The sequence below is a fragment of the Lemur catta genome, chromosome 9 (assembly GCF_020740605.2).
Source record: "Lemur catta isolate mLemCat1 chromosome 9, mLemCat1.pri, whole genome shotgun sequence".
NCBI classification, from domain to species: Eukaryota; Metazoa; Chordata; class Mammalia; order Primates; family Lemuridae; genus Lemur; species Lemur catta.
This window is the reverse complement of record NC_059136.1, coordinates 4,568,007-4,594,145: the sequence shown is the minus strand read 5'-3', so window position 1 is coordinate 4,594,145 and position 26,139 is coordinate 4,568,007. Positions and strand designations below refer to the sequence as shown.

General features: G+C 36.4%; 1 protein-coding gene and 1 non-coding gene across 4 annotated transcripts in view; both read right to left on the bottom strand.

The window, feature by feature from the left end:
* BLM (BLM RecQ like helicase) overlaps positions 1 to 26,139 on the bottom strand; it is an 82,770-nt gene that overhangs the window by 41,502 nt on the left and 15,129 nt on the right. For 2 of the 3 annotated variants that reach the window (XM_045561654.1, XM_045561655.1), the window contains exons 2-10: positions 17,983 to 18,084; positions 16,207 to 16,907; positions 14,172 to 14,334; positions 10,434 to 10,561; positions 6,979 to 7,111; positions 6,007 to 6,668; positions 4,146 to 4,337; positions 1,406 to 1,524; positions 391 to 504 (exon numbers count right to left, since the gene is read on the bottom strand). In XM_045561654.1, the coding sequence (XP_045417610.1) occupies positions 391 to 504; positions 1,406 to 1,524; positions 4,146 to 4,337; positions 6,007 to 6,668; positions 6,979 to 7,111; positions 10,434 to 10,561; positions 14,172 to 14,334; positions 16,207 to 16,907; positions 17,983 to 18,080 (2,310 nt within the window). In that variant the 5' untranslated portion in view covers positions 18,081 to 18,084. Of the gene's footprint in view, positions 1 to 390; positions 505 to 1,405; positions 1,525 to 4,145; positions 4,338 to 6,006; positions 6,669 to 6,978; positions 7,112 to 10,433; positions 10,562 to 14,171; positions 14,335 to 16,206; positions 16,908 to 17,982; positions 18,085 to 26,139 lie in introns of those variants that run through there. The other variant, XM_045561656.1, reaches the window with a different exon arrangement.
* Positions 15,736 to 15,842, bottom strand: LOC123645297. Its single transcript, XR_006737490.1, has one exon. It is a non-coding gene; the product is annotated as a U6 spliceosomal RNA (small nuclear RNA).

Sequence of the window (26,139 nt, the reverse complement as noted above, 5' to 3'; positions counted from 1 at the left end):
AGACAGGGTGTTGCTCTGTTGCTCAGGCCAGTCTTGAACTCCTGAGCTCAGGCAATCTTTGTACCATGGCCTCCCAGAGCGCTAGGATTACAGGTGTGAGCCATCACGCCCGGCCAGAATTCCTTGTTTCTAGGAAATGCACAGTGGAATATTTAGGGTTAAAGGATATCTGTCCGCAACATATTCTCAATCAAATGTTTCAGGAAAAAATATGTAGAGAGAACGATAAAGCAATTATAGTAAAATGTTACCATTTGGGGTTTCTGGGTGAAAGTTGTACAGGAATTTTTTGCACTATACTGTACATTAAAAATTATGAAAAAAAATTTAAATATACATATTCCAGTGGATATGTGTATCATATTTTAAAATAATGATTTAAATACAAACCTTCTCTGGAGTAACATACAGAAGTTTTATAATTGGGTCTTTCTTTGATAATTGGAGGTAAATACTTGTAGCTTCTGAGTCAGTCTTATCACCTGTCAGATATGTAGCTGGAATCTAAGCATAAAAGTAGAAAATAATTTAAATTTTATACATTAATCTGACTTAAGATTACATCTATCCTTAGGTTTCATAAATATTTTAAGTCACATATCAACCCTATCAAGGGAAATATATTTCTCAATATAATAATCAGTACATATTTCTGAAAAAACCCTTATTAATCGTAACTCAAAATAGTCTTCCCACTGTTTACTTTCTTTTCTTTATTTGCTTTACTTTTCATATTTCTAAATATGATAAATACGAATTTAGTATCCAAGTGATTCCAGTCCTAATGTATGGCTACATTTTTTTAGGTAAATGGATCTTCAGGGTTTTAATGCATAACAACAAACAAAGAGCCTAACATCATGAACGGTTCAACAACGGCTACCATCACTGTACTAAGACATTCTTTGGAAAAGAAAAGCAAACTAGTGGTCTTGTTGAGGGGTGGTGACTAATAATCCTGAAAATAGTTCTGTTTTCATCTCAATGTGAAGAATTCTGTAGAACGTATTAATCTACTTCCTTAAATTCAGCCATGTGGAAAATAACATGTGTGCAGGCCCATGAAATGTGTATGCATTTTACGACATAAGGGAAAGAATGTGTATGCTGATCTGGAAGTAGTAAAAAAGAAATCCTTTTCTATTAGTAACAAAAATTTACATCAGCAAACATAGCATAGGTTACAAGTTCTTACTAAAATATATTCCTGTAGAATAAAATCAGATTGAACTACAGGAGGTTATCTATATCAGAATTTTCAAAGACTTGCATTAACTCTATTAATTAAACCCCTATGCTTTATTTTTATAATTCATGAACTATTTAATAAAAAAATTATCTAGAGCACTGAAATATAATTATTTCTAAGGCATATTTCTATTAGTATTTTTATGTTATAACTTACATCCAAAGAAGTCAGCTTTTGGACTTGATCTACAATTAGTGATCTCAAGGGAGAAATGACAATAGTGACCCCAGGAGAAACACAGGCGGGTAGCTGGTAACACAAACTTTTACCACCTCCTGAAAGACAAATGGTGAAAATATATTCAGGTTCTATATTGAGAGCATGAAGGTAAAAATTACAAAAGAAATCACATATAATATTTAAAATAATTAATAATAGAACACCAAGGGATACTGCCCATGGTGCTAACAATTTGCCATACTCAAATTACCCAACTATTAAGTCAATTTAAACAATGTGTAAAATTGATCTTTTAGGACATCTTTTTTTTTTCTTTTTCTTTTTGAGACAAGGTCTCACTCTGTTGCCCAGGCTAGAGTGCACTGGCATTATCATAGCTCACTGCAACCTCATACTCTTGGGCTCAAGCAATCCTCCTGCCTCAGCTTCCCTAGTAGCTGGGACTTAAGTCTACCCGGGAAATCCAAATACAGTAAACTTTTTTTTCCTTTTTCTTTTTGTTTAACATATTTTTTTATTTCTTCGGGGGCTGGGACCGCCCCCCCCACGCCACTCCCTTTCGGGAGAGGGAGGGTGGTGGAGAAGACGGGGACCCCCACAGTAAACTTTTTATTTCTGCTAGTACAAAGGGTCTCTAAAAAGCATGATACTTGGATTAAAATAATTACTTTCTAGATAATATTTATTTTTTTTAAGAGTTAGAATGTAATAAAAAATATAACACTAAAAACCACAGAGAAAATGGTTTGCTATTTCTTTGATGATCCAGAAGGTACTTTTAGGATCTCAGTTTTTTTAAATTAGTAGTATGAGTCTCTTGACATTGAATATCAGAGCTTTAACTGCCAGTACTCTTCTCAGTAAGGTAAGTAATATTCCCAATTCCCAATCTTTCTTTGAAATAAAAGGGTGGAACTACATTTGTGTGTACTAATAGTAGATGAAGAGAAAGAAATGTGAAAGACCAAAAAATTCTCTCTGCGTAACTTTTTTTTTTTAGACAGAGTCTCACTCTGTCACCCCAGGTAGAATACAGTGGTGTCATTGTAGCTCACTGCAACCTCAAACTCCTGGGCTCAAGCCATCCTCTTGCCTCAGCTTCCCGAGTAGCTGGGACTACAGGTGCACATAACTGCACCCGGCTAATTTTTCTCTTTTCAGTGGAGACAGGGTCTCGTTCTTGTTCAGGCTGCACCGGAACTCCTGAGCTCAAGCGATCCTCCTGCCTCAGCCTCCCAGAATGTAATCCTATTACAGTCGTGAGCCACCATGCTCAGCCTCTCTGCATAACTCCATTTCAAAATGGCAAGACAATCAGCACACATTTCATGATGACTAAAGTGATTACTCCCTAATTTTCAATTTCACCCATCTACTAATGGTAGAAGCTGATGGCTAGTGTTCTTAGAACTTTGTTTTTTTAAACTGTATATCACATTCCTTCTTTTTCACATGTGTAGTAAGTAAATTTTGTGTTGTATATATGTGGTAATGTTAAGGAAAGAGCAGGACACTGAGAACAAAGAGACCGGAGTTCTACTTTCTGCTCTACCACTTAATTAGCTATGTTAACTTAGAAATGTCATTTAACCTTATTATACCTCAATTTCATCACTTGCAAAATGTACTAGATCAGTGGTTTAAAAATTTTTTGTCTAACAGAAACCTTATCTGGAATCTCTCTCTCTCTACATATATATATAAATCAAGAGGTTGACATTGGGGCATAAGGGACCTTAAAAATGCCCCTAGAAACCCTAAAGGACCATGGAAAGTCCTGAAAATCACTGGATTAGATCATTGCCATAGTCCTTTCCAGTGTTAGAGTTTTGGAGTATCAAATTAGGGTTCAAAGGAAGGCACAGAATGATTAACAAATTAATAAAACTTAAAATGTTGATTATTAAGCCAACATTGTTTAAATTTTAAAATCAGTTTGAAAAAATTCAGATGCCCAGACAACACTGTCTAATAATGACAGCATGAACTTGCTAAAGGTCACAAGTCAAGTAAAATGCAGAGGGAAGACTACACATAAGTATTGAAATTGCAAATTCTCCATGCTTCCTGTTCGGTTTATTTAATATTCTTACATGATGACTATAAATCATTGAACAGCTAGCACAAGATTTAATAGCACAATGAAAAGTCCTAGAATCTTCAAAACTGAGGCTAAGAAGGAACTATGCTAAATGTTTTTCATTTAATCCTCATGCAGCTCTGTGAGGCAGGTACTTTATCATCCCCACTGCACACAGGAGAACACAGGCCCGGGGCGTGAAGCGCCTTACTCATGGCCACACTGCTTGTGAGTAGCTGAGCTGTGCTTTAATCCCAGGACTTTGGGCTATAGCTGATGATTTTTACCACCATGCAACACTACAGTGTATCAAGCAAACTGCCAGAAATGGTCATAGTCCTTGACAATGATTTTCCTGTTTACTTTCCAGACTTATTTAGACTAGAAAAAAGAAAAATTCTAGATGAGTTTAATACAAAGAACTTTGAGTTGAAAATCTTAAAGCTATAAACTTTATCATGTCAACAACTAGAACAGAGGTTATGAAGTAATATACTTTTTTACTATGGTATGGGAGGTTTAAGAGGTCCCTAAATGATAGAAATACTGTGTAGAGGTCTTTTTATTTCTATTAGAAGGGCTTTCATTCAACATCTGCCAATGGATTCCTGCCAATTTATATCTAAAAATACATACCAGTCGGCATAAGGATAAAACAGTCTTCACCAAGCAGTGCAGCATTGATCGCCTCTAGCTGATTAGTTCTAAAATTATGCAGGCCAAATTTTTTATGAAAAATCTTCATCATTTCTTTTGTATGAGGAAAACTAAGACTTTGGAAATGCTCATGTTTCAGATTTCTGGGTGCTAAATTTTGTTCCGACTTGTCTAAGAAAATAATCAACATTAAGAATAATCAGTGCATGAATGTACTCAAAGTACAGCTTTAGCATTTCCCTTCACCCTGCAGAATCACAGGAACATGTTTCCCTAGAGCACACCTCTTTAACCATTTACCATGTTTTCTTCCGACGTCTCAAAGCCACCAGACTTCTCAAGGGCCCAAATCAAGTGTTTCTTTTTTCTGCAGCATCCACCTCTACTATTTATTCCCTCCTTCCTCTCCTCCCTTGACCTCCAGGACAATCACTGTAAATCCTTCCTCCAGTTTTTTACCTGTCCTTTAAATTTGGGAATCTTTTAGATATTTGGGACTGGGCTCTTTATACATTCTTTTTTGGAATTTTCCTGGTCCTGTCATCTTAAACATCACCTATGTGCAGAGAGTGCCTTGATTTCTTTTAAGACCTGACTGACACCCTCCTAAGTTCCAGTCCTGCATGTACCTCCATTGTCTACAAGACATTTCTACCTGAATGACTTACCAACACTTTAAGTAACAAGTCTTAAAATAGCCCTCCTCAGGTTTTCTCCAAATACGAATCTGCCTTCTGACTCCCCTATTTCTGTTAACGGTGTCACAATTTTCCCAGTCACCACGTCTGGGAGCTTTCTCAGATTCTTCTTTCATAACGTCTCTCACATTCGCCCCCTGCTCTGCAGCCTGGCTGTCGCAACTCCGGTTCAGCACAGAGAACAAGAGGTACTCATGCCAGCTCTGGCAGTCACTCTAACCCCAACACTCAACTGTCTCAAGATAATTGCAAACATCAAGTATGACACATTCTAACATGATACAAAAATAAATCCATTAATGGTTATTTTAAAGGTCAACAGTGAACTGTAAGAACGACCTCTGTGGTATTAAGTCATCAATGGCAAAAATAGGGAGGGCTGTACCTTACAAAACCTTGCACATAGAAACTTATTTCAGTTAAAAAATACTTTTGATAACTTTATAGGGTTGATGTAAGGTTTTCAAATTACTTTTGGCTTTTCTCTGTAGCCTTTACAGTGGCTAATGTCACTCTTCCAAAAACTCTCTCATTAAACTGTGAGCTCCAAGACGGCAGAAACTGTGTTATTCATCTTCAAGTTACCAGAACACAGCACACTACATGGCACATGGTGAACAGCAGGCCCAAAGAACGAATTTGATTGATTTAAGAAACTTCTCATTTTATATCCTTAGACTGCCCTATCATTTTAATATTTTAAGACATAAAACATGTTTTTCTTCTTTATAAATTAATTCTCATCAATCCAGAATTCTACAAACACACACATTTTTAGTATATAAATTCATCTTTGCTTTTGCCCATCCCCAAATCCTTTAAAAACTTGGCCTTCATGAGCCTTATTGTTTTAGGGACTAAAACATGTTAATTTAAAGGCAAAGCACATTTATAATGACTTTAGAACCTTTCTACAATAGGTTATAATTACACATTTTATAAAACTACAGCTGCTACAGAGACAAAAGAGCAACTTGCTTTTGAAATTGTGATTTGTAATTCATATCATCAGTAGAAATTTGCACAGAAACAATGTGGTTTTCAAGCAATGATAATTTGCTATGGTTCTTCTCATACAATTCCTATTTTGGACAGTTTTGTTTTCATATAATGTATAAGCATTCAATTTATTTTAAACTTACCAGTGTGATTCTGAATTGACTCTGAGAAGTTTATATTTTGAGCAGTAGATGCCACTGGAAGACAGTTTGTCTTGGCTGAAGAAATTCCTTCTGATACTGATTTAATTGGCCGACCTTCCTTGATAGGTTGATAGGCAGCTGTGGAAGATTTGCTGGCTACTAAATTTTGCATTATATTTTCCCAGTCATCATCATCATCATCAAAGTCATCTATGCCAAAATTACCAATATCATAGGAAGCCTGCATTTCTCTTTCTAAGTCATTTATTGAAGCAGTGTGTTTATTCTGATCTTTCACAGCAGTGCTTGTGAGAACATTTCCTGGGAAATAAGAGCTTTCATTTCTTTTTTCTAGCTTTGGGGTTTCAGCCCAGTTGCTACTTACAAAGGACTTCTGTAAATGGGAATTGAATAACGGCCTTTCAAAGTGATTCTTTGTAGTGGCTGAGAATCCTGTCTTTCCTGGGGTGGTAGTCAGTAAACATTCGCCAGGGAAAACTGAATTTGAGGGAAGGTGTGGAAAATTTAACTCCTTCATAAAATTCTCCCCAGGAGAATCACCCTCCATAGGACTACCAAGAGAATCAGGCCTGCATCTCCACGTTGAGCCAAGAAGACTGGCATCAATTCTATTAAAATCTGCTTCAGCTAGGAGTTTCCTTCTGAAGAGAGAAAGGAGAACAACAGATTAAATCTAAGTAGTTTACTCTGGTGGGCCACGAAAGGCTATCTTCAGTTTTCATCTCAAACAGGAATTGTAGCAAAATATGTCCTTTTTCCCAATCTCAAAGATTTGAATACAAATATTAAAGAACAGTTTGAAAAGTAAATCGACTTAAAACACAGTGACATAACAATCATCCTCCTGCAATTTCCAGGCCAAAAAGCCTGGACAATCTGCCCTGTTCATTTTTGATTCAGAGTAGTAGAAATGCAATCACATATGTCCCAGAAGAAGAAAAACCAAGATACCTTATGTTCCGCTGCTCAAGTAGTTCATTCCCACAATCCAGAGCTTTCAGTTTTTCAACAGGAATAGTATCAATTAATTTGCAGATGTGGTCCATCACATGAATAAGCTGCTGTTGTAAATTTATCTGTCTAGCTATAAGGTAATTATGTTGTTAATATGTTTCTTTGAAAACAAAAAAGACAAGATTTTCAAAGTCACGCATGTAAAATGTGAAGCAGTACAAAAACAAGATCATAAACAACTTTACATTGTCCTATCATCTACCTGTGAATTAACCTGGAATCAGGTTGTATGTTATGAGAGCTCATAACTGTTTTCATTTAATTTCATGATAATAATATTTCTCTTGCAGTAACCAAAGCACAAAGGTTTACTATGACATTTTACTAACTTCATGTGTAAATCTCGCCTTACCAACACAAACGAGGTATTGTTAAAGGTCAAACAGGCAACAGCCCCACCTGTTGTTACGGCCTGCCTGGAATCCAGGCTTCCCTTTAATGGTAACAGCATAGCACCTAGATAGTCTTTTTGGAGACCTCCCCTCCCCCATTCCCTCAGTGGGCATCTGGCATAAGGCAGCCCAGTGAGAATTTCCCAGTTTTTAGACTGACTGGGAGAGGACCTCTCTTCCCAAACTTGACACGCTGCTGGTGGCCATCTCTGCTCTCTGCCACCACACAAGCAAAGACAGCTTGTGAACAAGACCAACACAGGGGGAAGCAGAAAACAGATAAAAGAAATGAGGGTTTGAGATGGATGGAAGAGAGGAGAGAGAAGGGAAGTGTGAGAAAAATTCCTGATGACAATGTTGGGACATCTGAGTCCTGCCGGCCCGCTCCCACTTTTTTTCTATTAAGCCATACAACTAATCAACAGAACCTCAAAGGAGTTTAGGTTTTAGATGAAGGAAAGAAAAAAATGGCTTAGGGTGGCAACCTGAAGTAAGGCAGATGCCTGTTCTACCTCTAAGGCCTTAAGCGTGAGGGAGAAAAAGCCGGTTTAGGTGGGCTGCAGGGGAAATAGTATTCTTAGGAGACAATGAGAGAAACAAAGGGAAGAAAACGTGCAGACAAGAGAATGAGGCTACAGGGACGCTGCTGACTGACAATAGTCAGTTGAAGGGTTTAAAGGGCAGGAAGGAGAGGAAGAGAGGACAGAACGGAGGGTGTACAGAGCAGTGTGGGGATAAGCATCTGCATGGGAATGACCGGGGAAATCTGGACTTCTATTGGTGACTGAAGGAAACAGGGACGTGAGGTATGGGATGGTAAAAGTGGAACTGCTAAATTCTATTTCACTTCTGTTTCCTTTGTAAGGAGAACAAGGCATGAGACTGTAAAGAGGACACACAATGGTCTGAAGGAAATGAAAGCCAAGACAGGCTCAGAGAGAGATACAAGAGTACCTAGCTATTGGAAACGAACTTAAGTCTCCTTGTCTAGACAGATTATACCTTAGAATACAAAGGAAACCTGGAAACAAGATCTTAGAGCCCCTGTCGCTGACACGCGAGGCACCTAGTAAATAAGAGAGTTGATGAAAAGTGAAGACAAATAATGTTCTAATTTTCAAAAGAATTTGAAAGTGATTGCCAAAAGCTACAGGCTAGTGATCTTGATGTCAATTCAAGGCAAAATTCTAGAACATGTTATCAAATGTCTTCTTTGCAGACTCTAAGGAGAGGAAATAATTATAGAGTTAGCAAGAGTTCATACAAACAAACCAGTCATCTTAATGTATTTCCTTCTTTGAAAGGATTACTAGACTGGCAGATAACAATAGCTACATTTATTAAAGGCCTACAGTGTACTAAGTACTTTATCTTAAATCCTGACAACTATCCAGCAAAGTAGATATTAGTCTCCTCATTTTATAGAAGAAAAAACTGAGGTCCAGAGAAGTTTGCCGTAGTCATACAGCCAGGAGTAGGAGGAAACAGGTTTCTATCATAGGTCTGCATCACTCTAGAGCCAATGCCCCATCCATTCCCTCTTGCTGCAACAGACCTTGAACTTTTTAGTCACGTGACTGAGACTTTTGCATCCCCATGGTTAAGGGAGGCAAACATGGCCTGTAGATTTGTAACTAGTTGAATAAGAAGTGATGAATGGACTGATGTCAGTTGAGAGGGAGGCCTCTAATGACATTCTGTAGCACTCTGTCCTTGCCCTTGTCTTAGCTACCTATATTATCAGTGAAACTTAATGAAACAGAGACGGTATAGTACAGTTGGTATCAATATAAACTCAAGCACCTCAAGTCTGCTGGGTTCAAATCCTAGCTCTGCTGCTGTCTAACTCTATGATCATGTAATTATTTAATATTCCTGCACCTCAGTTTCCTTATTTGTAAAATGGAGATAATAAAAACTCCCTTAAACGTCTGCTGTGAGGATTAAGTTGGTTAATACTGTAAGGCACTTAGAAGAATACCTAGCACATCAGATATTTTTTGGAATGTCTCTAACAATAATTTCAGAGTCAAAATAAACAAACAGAAAAAATTCATAGAAAACAAAACAACACACAGAGAACATTACATACATGCAGGCACACGCACACATACACCATAAAAAAGTATGGCTTCTACCAAATAAGAATAGAATGCATTACAGAAATATTCAGAAAACAAAAAAGAGCTCTTGGAAATTGCTTTGATAAAAATACAAAACTCCACAGAAGAGTTAAAGATAAAATTGGGGAAATATCCTAAAAAACACAAAAGCAAGAAATAGAAAATAGAAAAGATAATTAATGGAGGTCTAACATCCAAATAATGGAAGTTCCAGGAAAAATGAAAAACAAGAGAGAAAAAAAAAATAATACCAGAAAAATTTCCAGAAAGAACACAATTTCTAGACTGAAAGTGACTGAAAGCAGAAGTCAAGGCTGGGAAAGGGGACTGCTGTTTCAAAGTCTTCCAGTGCTGTCAGATTATTTATACTATATATTTAGTAGAAAATTAAAAAATGAATTAGAAACAAATACAACAAATACAGCAAAAAGTATTAAACTTTAAATGGACATTAAGACCCAGGCCCAGAGTATATACAAGGGAGAACCAGGAGGATAAAAGGCCTAGAAAGCTATTTCTACAAAGAAGAGTTCAAAGACTTAGTAATATTTAGCCTGGGAGAAAAATAAACTCCTAGGAGCTTTATATTTACCTCACAAGTGTTAAAGTTACAGGGAGGTAAATTTTGGCTCAATATGAGAAATAATTTTGTTACAAGCAGTGTTTTCAAGATAGAGAAAGAACTACCTGTGAGACCATGAGTCGTTCAAGCGAATGCTGGCTAAACCATGAACAGGGATGATTCTATGACATCAGAAGAAAAGGGACTATAAGTTTGCCATTTTATAATATAGAGCCATAGGTTGAATACACAGTCTTATTTTGTTTTCAAAAGTAAGTCGTTGAAACATGTGATATGTCTAAAATACTTTAGTACCGTCACAGTCTGTGCTGGTTTCCAGATTAGGCTCCTGTGCAGTAATTTTCTCAGGTTTTGACAAAATATCTTTTGTTGTGCTAAGACCATCCTTCTCTTTGTCAGAGGTGTCAAGGTCCTTTAACACACTGCAAATAAAAAAAACATTAAACCAATCATACTATAAACTAGATCAAATAAATGTATAATTTCCCCCCTAATATTTTTCTACAACTTGTCAGACATAATACATAACAGAAAGGATAAACAGGTTTGCATATCTCCTCTATTACAAAACCTCTTTAGGTGACCCTCAAAGTCTTCCATCTTCTGGTCCCAAGAGACCTTTTCAACCTTATCTCCAATCATGCTCTTTCAGTAACACCAGGCTCCAATCACACCACATCACCCTCATTCTTCATATGAGCCCTGTATTGTCTATTTTAGGGATTTTGCCTCTGATCTTCTCTCAATTGGAAAACCTGCCAATCTCTTTTTACTCCAATCACACCTATTCTTCTAAGCCCAGCCCAAGAGTTAGTTCTCCAGCCAGTGACTATTAATATCTCTTTCTTCTGAGATTCCAAAGCACTTTATCTGGACTTCTCTTATTATGCCTATATGTATATCTGTATATATAACTAACTCATACAGATTACACAAAAAATATATTAACATATAAACATGATTAGTCTGACTGGATAGAAAAAATACTTAAAAAGTAACAAAATTAGTACTAAATGTGTGTTAAAGAGAAGGTACTGTGGAAATCCAAGAAAGATAACGCTTTCTGGAACTTAAGATGGCTTCACCAAGGAGGTGGGATCTGAGCAAACCTTGAATGACAGGTATGGGGAAAGTGACAGACTATGAAGGAAAGATTTAAGAAAAGACTATTTATTCAATTTCCTTGATATCTAAGAATCAACCATATTTTCCTAAAGTAGAATTCTGGAATGCAATTTTCTAACTAAATCAAAACAGTGATGAGTAACTATTTTTATATTGTCTTTTAAACAATAGCATGTTATAATTAAAGAAAATGGTCATATTTTTAATAATGCTTTCGAGATTGTTGGTTTGACTCATTAGACTCATTGGAGCCTAGGGTTATTGCAAGGGCAAAATTGAAGAAAAAGCTGAAAAAGGTAAGTTGGGGCCTGAAGATAAAGAATTTTGAGGGCCAGCTAAGGTTTTGGAAGAGAGGCAATCAAAAACATGTCTTTCTTTCCTGTTATGCAGTGTCTGACCATTTGACCTCTGAAATTCAGAAGGTACAATCAGAATTTAATAAAAAATGAAATAAATGTAGCATGAAATTTGTGTGTACCACACATAAGGGATTTGTGAATATTCTATTTCAGTTTTGTAACACATTCTGGCTCCAGAACCAGATACCTTAAACCAGCAGTCCCCAGCCTTTCTGGCACCAGGGGCCAGTTCCATGGAATACAACTTTTTTTATACAAATAAGTATATATACCAAGCTGCAATGGAAAATATACAGAGAGAATCTACCTTGGAAGTAACATTGTAAGTAACCATTTTCCAATTTGTAAAAATCTGGGTAAAGTTATTTATGGTGTGACAATGCAATAAATTATGTAGACTTTAAAGGGAATAAAAATAGGTAGCAATTGGAAAACATTTTAGAAACAATGTTAAAAGAAGCAGAATATAAAATCAGTTACATGTTGATTACAACAACGCAAAAATCAAACACACATGTAGAGAAGGATCAAAACCAAACATGAATAAAGAAAATGTTGGAATTGTGGGACTACTAGTATTCCTTCTCTTTTTTTATTTTTATTTTTTTTAGAGATGGAATCTTGCTATGTTGCCTAGGCAGGAGTACAGTGGCCATTCATAGGTGCAACCATAGTGTACTGCAGCCTCAAACTCCTGACCTCAAGCAATCCTCCTGTCTCAGCCTCCTGAGTAGCTGAGACTACAGGCATATGCCACCACACCCAGCAGAAATCCTTCTCTCTTATTTAGAATCCTTGTTAAAATGACTACAATGTTATTTGTGCAATGCACGTTTTTTAATAAGCAAAGAAAAAAACCCAGGTTTACTGTTGTTTTGAGACAGTCTCACCCTGTCGCCCCGGCTACAATGCAGCGGTGTGTTCATAGCTCACATCAACTTCAAACTCAAACTCATAGCTCACAGCAACCTCAAACTCCTGGGCTCAAGTGATCCTCCTGCTTCAGTCTCCCAAGTAGCTGGGACTATAGGCGCACACCAGGAAGCCCGGCTAATTTTTCTATTTTTAGTAGAGACGGGGTCTCGCTCTTGCTGACACTGGTCTCAAATTCCTGAGCTCAAGCAATTCTCCCGCCTCAGTCTCCCAGAGTGCCAGCATTACAGGCATGAGCCACTGTGCCCAGGTATTTTTTTTTGAGACAGAGTCTCACTCTGTTGCCAGGGCTAGAGTGCCGTGGTATCAGCCTAGTTCACAGCAACCTCAAACTCCTGGGCTTAAGCAATCCTTCTGCCTCAGTCTCCTGAGTAGCTGGGACTACAGGCATGTGCCACCATGCCCGGCTAATTTTTTGTACATATTGTTAGTCGTCCAGTTAACTTCTTTCTATTTTTAGTCTATTTTTAGTAAAGACAGGGTCTCGCTCTTGCTCAGGCTGGTCTCAAACTCCTGAGCTCAAATGATCCTCCCGCCTCGGCCTCCCAGAGTACTATACTAGGATTACAGGCATGAGCCACCGCGCCTGGCCCAAAACCCAGGTATTTAATAAGGAATCACTATGACACAAGAGAAAGTACTACACTGGATCTTAGTCCATTTGCCATTAATTACATCATCCTTGGCAATTCCCTGCTCCTTCCTGGGCCTCAGTTGTTTCCCTTGTTAAATGAGAATGATGATTTAGAATCTAGACTCTATGGAAACTTGCACAGTTTTTCACTTTCTATAGTTCTGGCTAAATTTCTATCAGAAGGAAAAAAAGGGAGCTCTTATATTTCTTTAATTTCCTTAACAAATAGTAATCATACTGCAACCTTTCCCACCTTTTCAAACATCCCAACACACCATTAAAACACAAACCAAAAGAAACTAAACTAGTTATGCATACAAACCCTTCCCCTACCCCTCCCCTGCCTTCCTTTCCTCCCTAATTAAGGTGATATACTGCAGGGATGTTTCTCATCAAGATACCAGTTAAATAGCATAGTATATACTCTACCACTCCACTGGACTGAGATTTAGACTGGGTGAGGACAGAGGTAACAATGACAATTAGCAATTTAAGCTACTGATGAGCCATGTGGAATATCTATTTTTCTCATAATACTACCAATTAACAATAAGCATGTCACTAATTTGCTAAAATTGAGTGAATGACAAATACAATGGCCAATTCTATCCTGTAGGATTAAAGAAAAAAAAAAAAGGACATATTATGTACTAATTTAGTTCCCAAATAATGGGGTAGTTTTGTGTCAGTTCAAGTCTAGGAATTTAGAAATATAATATTTTTAGAGATATATTCCTTCTGTTAAAATCAACTACATAAAATTGCAGTTTCCATGTAATTAATCATAATGGGACTTTACATCTTTAGAATACTACCAATTAAATTAAATGTATAAATAGGGATTTTTTGAGGCTTTCATTTGGATGTAAAATAAACTGTGCAGAAGTACAAAATACATTTATATAGAAATGACACTATGTAACTAAATAAATTTAAAGCATCCCAGAAAAATAATGTTTACTAATTAATTAGCTATTTTACCTAAAGCATTTTAGAGAGGAAGAAGCAGCAGAAATAATTTCTTCTTCTGGAGAAGGTGGAACAAAATCTATATCGTAATCATCATGTTCAAATTCAATACATGGAACTTTCTCAGTTGAATGTAATTCAGCTTCTTCCAAATTTTTCTTCTTTTCACTATTATCTAAAGTAAAACAGTTGATAAACATAGGTTATTTTAATAATTAACGAGACAGAACAGGGCAAGAGCACTGAAGGGAGAGTGTTTCTGACAAGTCATAAACAATCATAACACTTTGTATACCAGTTCTCTCCTTTTGCATGTTAATATTGGCTTATTTCTTCATAAATGATTATTAAGTCAACTGATGTAAGTCCAATGAATACTGAATTGAGGCCAAAGACTTGCTTAGGGGTTTTCATGCCTATCTCCAGTTAAATTATGAAACCCATACTTGACACCGACATTGTCATTTTAAAATTTTTCACTCATATTTAAATAAGGGTAAAGTGCAACAAATAATTTTGATAATAGCACAAACACTGATGCTTATACAGAAAAACCATCTCTACCACAAAGGCTTCCTAGTTGTTTAAGTCTCTCTTTTGGACTATGTGCAAAAACACAATGCCAAATTGTTGCTCTCTAGTTTACCTTTCAACAAAATTTCTCTTCAGAAACAGCAAAACCACTGATTAAACTATAGTTTTGCTTATTAACAATCACTTTTCAGTCCTCTCTCACTCTATGGTAACCTTGACAGGATTCAGATGTTTAAAAATTTTAGTCTCATGTTCACAACTATTTCATAAGGGTTCATTAACCATATGGGTTACCTCCACAAGTGGCTAATCTCAGTTATTAAGTTTTGGATGTTTAATAACTACAAGATCTATCCAGGAAAAATTCTGAATGTAATGTATAATACTTTAATAGCACAATTAGGCTACATTATACATCATTAGATGGCAACAAGCCCTAAAGGAATTACAGTAGAAAGGCTTAGTTCCGCTTTCCAATTCTACCACTAACAGCCATTTTAACCTTTATGGCTCTTATGGCAGTCCCCCCTAAGCCAAGGGGAAGACACTCCAACACCTCTAGTCAGTATCTGAAACCACAGACAGTACTGAATATTTTTTCCTATCTATACATACCTATGATAAAGTTTAATTTATAAATTAGGCATAGTAAGATATTAACTAATAATAAAATAGAACAAATTGTAACAATACACTGTAATGAAAGTTATGTGAATGTAATATCTCTCTTGCGTAAAATATGTTATTGTACTGTACTCATCCTTCTTGTGAAGATGTGAGATGATAAAATGTCTAAATGATGAAATGAAGTGAGGTGCGTAATGTAAGCATTGTGATATAAATGGAAAATTCCAGAAATAAATAATTCCTAAGTTTTAAATTTCACGTTGTTTTGAGTAGTATGATAAAAATCTCACACCAACTGGCTTTGTCCACCAGATTTGCCGTTAGTCACTTAGTAATGGTCTCAGTTATCAGATCGACTGTCTCGATACTGCAGTGCTTGTGTTCAAGTAACCCTTCTTTTTCTTTCCTTTTTTTTTTTTTTATGGAACGCTTCATGAATTTGCGTGTCATCCTTGTGCAGGGGCCATGCTAATCTTCTCTGTATCGTTCCAATTTTAGTATACGTGCTGCCGAAGCGAGCACCTTTATTTTTCTTAATAATGGTCCCAAAGCACAAGAGTAGTGATGTCATATTTTCAGACCTCAGTTAGCTGTGGGTAACTGAAACCTCAGAACTTGAAACTGTGGCTAAGTGGGGAACTACTGCATTTTCTTCATGTATAAAATCACAGAGCTATCTTTGAAATTAGGATAATTAGGAAACCTTCCATTTCATCAATATGCCCTGCCTTAAAAATGTGGCCATCAGATTAGTCAAAAAGTCCTGCTATAGATTCTGAGATCCTTAAGGACAAAAGCTGTATCATATTCACTATTATTCCCAATGCCTAGCTTTGCATAAAATAATACAGTCAACATACTGAAATGAAGATAACATAATTTTTACCTCTTTCATCTCCCAAATGTGTTTTCGAAGAGTGATTTTCCCGAGTATCTTCATTTATAGGTACTTCAGAAACAGGGTCATCATCGATGCAAATCACATCGCTACTTAACCATTCTGAGTCATCCTTCTGACCCTTAGTCAAATCTACTTGCTTGCTTTCAGAGGAGGAAGCAGTCAAATCAGCCTTTACTGTATTTGTTTTATAAAGCTGTTCTTTTAAAAAGTTTCTCTTAGCCCTTTTTGATTTCTGAGCAGTGCTTACTCTTATGAAGTGATTTTTGGGTGGTGTAACAAATGCTTCTGAAGTCCCGGAAGTATCAAAGTCATCCATATCATCCCAATCATTGATGGTAATAAAAGAATCTGATGAAGAACTAAAGTCTAACTTCTTGAAAGCAGTATCACGGGGTTTCTCTATAATTGGCGTGTTTGGGGTAGTGCATAAAACTTTCTTTGGAATCTGCAACAAATCTGGCAAGAATGGTTTTGATCCAGCTCTCTGGGTCTGCTGTCCTGCTGGAGCATTTTTAAAGTCATTGATCCTTGTCTGCTGATTTGTGGTGTGGGATAGAGGTTCACTGAAGGAAAAGGCCTCAGTAACATTCACATCTTTATTACTTAACACAGGCGTTTTGGCTACTGACACGTTAGTTACAGAAACATTGCTATCTGAAGATGTTTTCTTTTTAAAAGTGAAACCTCTGAAAAATAATAGACAAATTCAATTAGATGAATTCATTTTAATAAACCCACCAACTACAAAACAAAACCCTGATTTTTTTTTATTAATTCATACAAGTTACATTAATTGCATCACAAATGAGCAAAGAATTCATCTACCTCTCTGAATTTAAAATCTATCAGGTAACTTAAATTGTATTTTATAGCCTCTGATCCTTCCCATTGAGAGACTAATTACTTGGTTTTGATAGACCATTCAGACTACTTTATTTCTCAGGCTGGTAGTCCTTAATTAATAGCACCTCCAGAGGGAGGTGACAGCATAGAGACTCAAATGTGGCTACTTTTTGCTACTCTGATAAAAATTTTAAGTGGGGAAAAAGTTAAAAACTGCTAGCTATGCTAAAATCTGAAGGACAAGTAAAGGAGGCATGAGCCCTGGCTATCTGCTGAATTTAATGACATGAAAGTCAGTGGTACACACCTAATGGGTGCAGTGTGCACCGTCTAGGGGATGGACACGCTTGAAGTTCTGACTCGGTTGGGTCAAAGGCAATATACATAACCTAAATATTTGTACCCCCGTAATATGCTGAAATAAAATAAAATAAAAAATCATGAAAAAGAAAAAACAAAGAAAGTCAGTGATGACTTCAAAGTCAAATACCCATAACCACGTCTGCAATCTAGTAGGGGCACCACGCATAATATGAATTATTATTAGATATCATCAGGAGTCTGAAATATAGCTTGGAGGAGAGGGCAGAACTGGAGAGCTGTAAAACTGTTTTTGGAAAGGATATAAAATTATATTAAAATGCTCTAAAAATATTTATTTGCCCAAATTTATATGTATATTCATCATTCAATTTATTCAACAAATCTTTATTGAACAAATATTAATTATGTGCCAGGAATCATGCAAAGGTGCTACTAAAACATGTTCAACCATTAATTTGCAAAGTGGGAAAACTATTGAATCTCTCAGCCTAATTTCCTCATCTGTACAACGGAAGAGTTGAAAGAGAAGATAGCTCATTTGTACGATACAATAAGTTAGTGCCTATAGGACAGCAAACCAACCAAAATACTTACGAAGATTTTGGTTTTGAAAGACTTAATTTATTATTAAGTTTTCTGGCTGAGTGACGCTCCAGTTGCTCCTGTAGATTGTTTTGAGGAACAGCAGCCATAATCCTAAAAAGTGAGGGGAAAAAAAAATAGTGGAGTTAGATACTTTGAATTAATCTCAATACTTACTGACAGGGGAAGGACTTGATTCAAACAGGCATTGTTCCAACTGTACCCAGAGTAATGAGACTCTTTTTTTTTTTTTTTTGGTCAATAGATTGTTTTGACATTTACAACTGGTGACATTTGAAATATAATCTTTAACTAACTAAAGGCTCTCTTGAATAACAAAATGACCTGGTTTCCCCTCTCTTCTTCCACACATGCTCAAATAAGCACAAAAGACATTAGGGAAGGATTATTAGGAAAGGATTTGGAGAAAAATGGGACCTGACCTAGGCTTGAAGGATAAATGAAAGCTGGACGGGGAGTGACGTGTGAGGAAATGATCAAAGCATACTGAAAACCCAAAGAACAAATGAATAACCAAATTCTCTGTCCAAGGGCAAAACCAAGGAAAGAAGGAACAGCATCACCAATGAGAGCAAAGATACCATGCTTCATAATCACCTAATTTCAACCTAAAAGAATACTTTTACCAAGCACATTTTTATCCCTGTATAACAAACTGTGGTATTGCTGAGCTATTGTCCAGAATAACATATAGCTTAAGCCACCTTAAAATTACAGGGGCTAAAGGAAGACAGGATAGCTGTAATTTATGCATAGCCAAAAAAAAAAAAAAAAAAAAAAAAAAACCCCCAAAAAAACTCATTTTGGCTGATAATTATAACCTTTCCTAATCTATCAGACATCTACTTTTATTTTATACCATATATCTTAGGAAGGTTAACAACATTAGATGATATTTGTGGAAATAGTAAGTTTTACATAAATCGTGTAACACTCATTAATTATTAAAATAACTTACATTTATCAACTATTTTACTTCAGATAATACTGAAAAGAAGAAAAATTTGGAAGAAACTGAATTATATTCAATAGAGAAATTTTTATAAATTTTAAGGATGATGACGATATAAATTTTTATCCCATCTTCTCCAAAAAAAGAATTATTTCTGCTGCTTCTTCCTCTTTAAAATGCTTTAGGTAAGGCCAGGCGCGGTGGCTCACGCCTGTAATCCCAGCACTCTGGGAGGCCAAGGCAGGAGGATTGCTCGAGGTCAGGAGTTTGAGACTAGCCTGAGCAGGAGTGAGACCTCGTCTCTACTAAAAATAGAAAGAAATTAGCTGGACAACTAAAAATATATATAGAAAAAATTAACTGGGCATGGTGGCGCATGCCTATAGTCCCAGCTACTTGGGAGGCTGAAGCAGGAGGATCACTTGAGCCCAGGAGTTTGAGGTTACTGTGAGCTAGGCTGATGCCACAGCACTCTAGCCCTGGCAACAGAGTGAGACTCTGTCTCAAAAAACAAAACAAAACAAAACAGTAATGGCCTTTTACTGAAGTGTGCTCTCTCCAAGGTCCTATCCAAAGTGGAAGTCGTTTCCAGTAAAATTCATAAAGAGTGAAGTCAGACTAACTGCACTCTCAGAATTTCAACCTCAAGCATGTACACTGTTGACAAGGAGGCAGAGGTACACAGACCTTCAGTTTTAAGACACTAACAAAATGGTCCATGGCATCTTTACTTACCCTTTTCCCACATTACCTCCACATCTCATTTATTTTTGGATCAAAACCAGCTATGGTATTCTAATAACAGAGATTTCCCATGTTATCCACAACATGATTTTATACGTATATTTACCCATCCTGGCAGTGCAACTGTTTGATTATTTCATAACTGCAGTGATACATTATAGATTCATAGCTAGCATGTAGTCAACCTTAACTCTGAGGTTGACTTTCTCATACTCTTTGGTTATTCCTCTCAGGGTAGCACCCTCCAGCCAGTCATATTCTGAAGCACAGTAGTGAGTAAGTACACAATTCTCCTACTCAAAACCCTTCAGTGGGAATGCTTTTAAGAAGTTGGTGAGTACTGAGAAGCAAACGGGTATCTCCTCTGTATGTATTCCATTTAAATATCAATAAAATTGCTTGACATACACAAAAAATTGTTCACCAGTGTGCCTGTAGTCCGAGAGTTCAAGGCTGTTGTGTGCTATGGTCACGCCTGTGAATAACCACTGTGCAACATTATAGACAACACCCTATATAAAAAAAAAATGTTCACCAAAATAGCAAAGATCAGTGATGAAATTAAAGGAAATAAATTAACTGAAAATAAATAAATTGAGACTAGTGAAGTTTCACAACACAGAAAAAAGGAAACAAGGCGATGAGAGCCCAGAAACTAAAAAAATAAACCTCTGAATTAGAATCACCACAAGAATCACAAGTTCAATTTGGAAAACAATTGAAATTTTCTCTTACACATATGAAAGAAGTTATTATGCTATTGTAAAAGAATATAAATAAGCAAAAAGCTGATTCAACACAATATAATGAGTAAAAAAATAAACTAGAAAGCCATATCTATACATAGAAAGAATACATAAATCAGTGAAAAGATGGTATGAAAGAATGACAATCTAGAGCTAGAATACAAAGAATATATGCAGCAAAGTAGACTTCTTGAAATAGTAAAAGAAACCAATGGCAAAGAATGAATGATTAAAGGAATCCTACCTGAACATTAGTGCCTTGAACTAATAAAAAGAATTGAGACCAGAAATTGAGAGTACCTATATTTAACAACCAGATTATGATATTGAAAAGTAGTCTTATGAAATTAAACTAAAAGAAAAATTAGAATACTACAAGTAACTAAGCAAGAAAAATGTCACATTTACAGTAATAAATAAGAATTACTTCTGACTACTTTTTTTTTTTTTTTTTTTTTTGAGACAGAGTCTCACTCTGTTGGCCAGGCTAGAGTGCTGTGGTGCAGCCTAGCTCACAGCAACCTCAAACTCCTGGGCTCAAGCAATCCTCCTGCATCAGCCTCCCGAGTAGCTGGAACTACAGGCATGTGCCACCACGCCTGGCTAAATTTTTCTATATATATTTTTAGTTGTCCATATAATTTCTTTCTATTTTTAGGAGAGACGGGGTCTCACTCTTGCTCAGTCTGGTCTCAAACTCCTGAGCTCAAACGATCTGCCCATCTCGGCCTCCCAGAGTGCTAGGATTACAGATGTGAGCCACCGCACCCGGCCCTGACTACTTCTAAGAGAAGCAGAGAACAACGTTTATAAGATTTTTCAGGATAAAAGACGCAGGCAACTTTCATTCACATATGACAAAAAGAGAAATATCTTTATGGAATTTTGAAGTCACAGAAAATGTAAGCTTCAAGCTGGGCAAGGTGGCTCACACCTGTAATCCTAGCACCTTGAGAGGCCAAGGTGGGAGGATCTATATTTTCTAAATATAGAAAAAAAATAGCCAGGCATGGTGGCGCATACCTGTAGTCCCACTACTCAGGAGGCTGAGGCAGAAGGATCGCTTGAGCTCAGGAGTTTGAAGTTGCTGTGAGCTATGATGATGCCACTGCACTCTAGCCTAGGCAATAGAGTGAGACCCTGTCTTTAAAAGAAAAAAAAAAAAAAAGATGTTTCTGTTTTCAGTCTTCCAAGGTTTTTAGTGCCTGAAAAACACAGCCAAGCTCTATAAGCCTCCCTAGGTGACTGTTCAAAGGGGAAACGTTACCACCTTCCCTGGGGCTAAAGGGGTGAGCCTGACCTAAAACAATCACAACCTTATGAACCTCAATTCACCTCAACTGGGGCACTCGGGGCAAGCAACTTGCTGTTCTCTGATCAAATTAAACATCAAACATACACAATGTCTACACAAAGAGAGATTTTTGACAGGAATTTCATAAATGTCATATTCTCTTCTTTCATTGTTTTTTATATATGTATAATTTATCTTCTGGGAAGCAGCATGTAACTGTGTGTGACTTAAAAATAGAGCTGTCAAAATTTGTAATCCATTATTTCCCATAAGAAAGAGAACTGTATTAATTAATGAGTATCAGTAACAGTTGGAATAGTTACAACATTAAGTGAAACTACTAATATATCATCTCAATAGTTTAATTAATAAAAACCAATATGATCAGATCAATAGATTTAAAAAACATGTTTCCATTGAGATATAAAATACATGCAGTAAAGTGCATTAATAACTCAAGGTATAGAACATTCACAGAGCCACAGTATACTTCTTTGTGCCCCTTTCCAGTAAGATTATTAATAGTTTTGCTATTCTTTTTTTATTTTTGAGACAGAGTCTCACTCTGTTGCCCAGGCTAAACTGCAGTGGCGTCAGCCTAGCTCACAGCAACCTCAAACTCCTGGGCTCAAGTGATCCTCCTGCCTCAGCCTCCCACGTAGCTGGGACTATAGGCATGTGTCACCATGCCTGGCTAATTTTTCTACATATATTTTAGCTGCCCATATAATTTCTTTCTATTTTTAATAGAGGCGGGGTCTCGCTCTTGCTCAGGCTGGTCTCGAACTCCTGAGCTCAAACAATCCACCCGCCTCAGCCTCCCAAAGTGCTAGGATTACAGGCGTGAGCCACCACGCTCGGCTTTTTGCTATTCTTGAACTTCTTAATTCATGTATATAGAATAATACGTATGTATTATCAATGCATTTTTGAAAAGGCATCTGATAAAACTCAAACCACTTCTAACAAACAAATTAAAACACAAAATTAGAAGTATTTAAAATCAAGAACCAATACAATGTATTTTACACCAAGGGTGACTCCATTAAAAACAATGACAAGACTGTTCTCTCACTTTTACTCTCATATTGGAACATTCTTGCCAATGCAAAAATATTCAAAACAGAAAATACTAGATGAGATTATCATTATGTGCAGACAACTTTATTATATGCCAACACAATCCAAAGAAAATCAGTCATAATAATAGATAATTAAAACGTCAGAAAAGTGGTTAAAAGATAAATATAGCTTACAAGTAGGGTAAAATCTCAGACCCATCATAGTTTAATTTAATATACACATACACAGAGATATAAAGAAAACAGATGGAAAATATGAGAAGTTAAGAGACATGGAAGACAGAGTATGAAAGTCTAATATAAATCTAGCCAGAATTCCAGAAAGAAGAGAAAATAGGGCAGAATTTGAAAAGATGACAGCTGGGGCTTTTCCAGAAGTAATTAAAGACACTAATCCTCAGATTCAAGAAAGCCAACAAATTCCATGCAGAGAGATAAAAAGAAATCCACACAAAAATATATCACTGTATAACACTTGGACAAAAAACTGATTTCTCTTCAGCAAAAATGGAAATCAGAAGACAGTGTAATATCTTCAATGTGTTGATGCAAATAACCTAGAATTCTTTTCCCAGCAAAAATACCCTTCAAAAACCAAGGATGCTGAATTGTACACTAAATTTTAAAAGATAAATATCATGGTATATGAATTATATCTCTATAAAGCTGTTATTTTTTTTAAGTGGCTATCATAAAAGCAACAGATAGCAAATGCTGGCAAGGATGTGGAGAAATTAGAACCCTCATACACTGCTGGTGGGACTGGAAATGGTGCAGCCACTTTGGAAAACCGTTGGGCAGTACTATGTAACCTAGCAATTTCACTTTTAGTTATATACTCAAAAGAATGGAAAATAGGTATTCAAAACAAATACTTGTACACAAATGTTCACAGGAGTATTCATAATAGCCAAAAAGTAGAAAGAACCCAAATGTCCATGAACTAAAGAATGGATAAATAAAATGTGTATACCCATTCAATTGAATATTATTCAGCCATACAATGGAATGTAGTACTGATAAATGCTACAATAATGATGAATCTTGAAAATGTTATTTTAAGTGAAAGAAACCAGTCACAAAGAATCATATATTATACAATTCCATTTATATGAAATGTACAAGAATAGGCAAACCTATAGAGACAGAGAGTAGATTAGTGATTGCCTAGGGTTGGGAGGGATGAGAGGATTTGAGGATGATGGCAAACAAGGGGTAAGAGGTCTCTCTTTGGGCTGATGAAAATGCTCTGACATTGGTTGTGGTGATATTTGCACAATCCTGCGAATATATTAAAAGCCATTGAATTATACTGTTTAAGTGGGTAAATTTAAAATATGTGAAATATATCTCAATAAGCTGTCATTTAAAAAGCAATGAGAAATAAAGATATTTTCAGGTTGTCAGAAAACCAATAGTTTGCCATCAGCACATTCTTATTAAATGAACTACTAAAGCATGTACTTTAAGGTAGAGAAGTGAGCCTGGATGGAAGATCTCAGATTGAAGCAAAAAGTAAGTGGTAAATATGTGGTTAAATCTGTGCAAACCTTGACTGTATTAAAAAAAATGTCTTGTGGGGTTAAAAAATAGTTAAAATACCCAACAATAGTAACTTAAAAGTGAAGAGGGAGGTAAAGAGAGTTCATGTATTCCAAGGCCTTTGCATTGCTTGGGAGGAGTGTAAAGGTACTGATTAACTTTAGACTTTGAAAAAAACAAATAATTCATGTTGTACATTCTAGAACAACTACTAAAGAATAAAAACAGTATGTAACTTAAAATCTAGTTAGAAGGGGAAAATAAAATGATTAAAAAAAAGGCCGGGTGTGGTGGCTCACGCCTGTAATTCTAGCACTCTGGGAGGCTGAGGCGGGAGGATCCCTCAAAGTCAGGCGTTCAAGACCAGCCTGAGCAAGAGTGAGACCCCCGTCTCTACTAAAAAAAAAAAAAAAAAAGAAAGAAGTTAGCTGTACAACCAAAAATATATACAAAAAATTAGTCAGGCATGGTGGCGCATGCCTGTAGTCCCAGCTACTCGGGAGGCTGAGGCAGAAGGATTGCTTAAGCCCAGGAGTTTGAGGTTGCTGTGAGCTAGGTTGATGCCATAGCACTCTAGCCCACGCAACAGAGTGAGAGTCTGTCTCAAAAAAAAAAAAAAAAAAAAAGAAACACCCTCACCTAAAAGAAACCTATACAAAAGAATGAAAGAAAAGAAAAAATAGAATATAAAGCACAAAATAAGGTAGTAGATTTAGGGCTGGGCGCAGTGGCTCATGCCTGTAATCCTAGCAGTCTGGGAGGCCGAGGCGGGTGGATTATTTGAGCTCAGGAGTTCGAGACCAGCCTGAGCAAGAGCGAGACCCCCGTCTCTACTAAAAATAGAGAGAAATTATTTGGCCAACTAAAATATATATATAGAAAAAATTAGCCGGGCATGGTGGCGCATGCCTGTAGTCCCAGCTACTCAGGAGGCTGAGGCAGGAGGATCGCTTAAGCCCAGGAGTTTGAGGTTGCTGTGAGCTAGGCTGACGCCACGGCACTCACTCTAGCCCGGGCAACAAAGCGAGACTCTGTCTCAAAAAAAAAAAAAAAAAAAAAAAAAAAGGCAGTAGATTTAAATCCAAATATTTATGAGTTACAATAAATGTAAATGAACTAATTCCCTTGGCTAAAAAAGGTTATTGATCTAAGTGGAAAAAAATGATACCTAACTTTTACATTTGCTGTTTATTAAAAACACATCTAAAACACTAGGTATATAGAAAGGTTAAAAGACGATGGGGAAAAATATGCAAAAACTTACCAAAGAAAAGCTACAATAGCTATGTAAATATCAGAGAAAATAGATTTTAAGACAGAAATCCTAGCCTTACTGAAGAGGGTCACTGTATAATGAGATTTCAATTTATCAGGAAATTATAACAACTTTAAATTATGTGGTCCATAAAATAGCTGCAAAATACATGAAGCAAAACTAATAGAATTACAAGAGAAAAAAACTGTAATTTAGATTTTAAAATACTTCTCTTAGTAATTTATAGAGGAAGTAACTAAAAAAATAGATTTGAACAACACAAACTTGACCTAATGGATATATTAATATACAGAACTCTGCACAAACAACTGAAAAGAATGTACATATTCTTGTCAAGAACAGATACTTACCAAAGCTGGCCAGGGAAGGGGCCATAAAGTGAGTCTCAACAAATTTCAAAGGACTGAAATCTCAATAGTATGTTCTCTAACCAAATATAATTGTGTCAGAAGTCAATAATAAATATAACTAGAAAAAAATAACTTTTAGTATACACTGACGATTCATGCCTG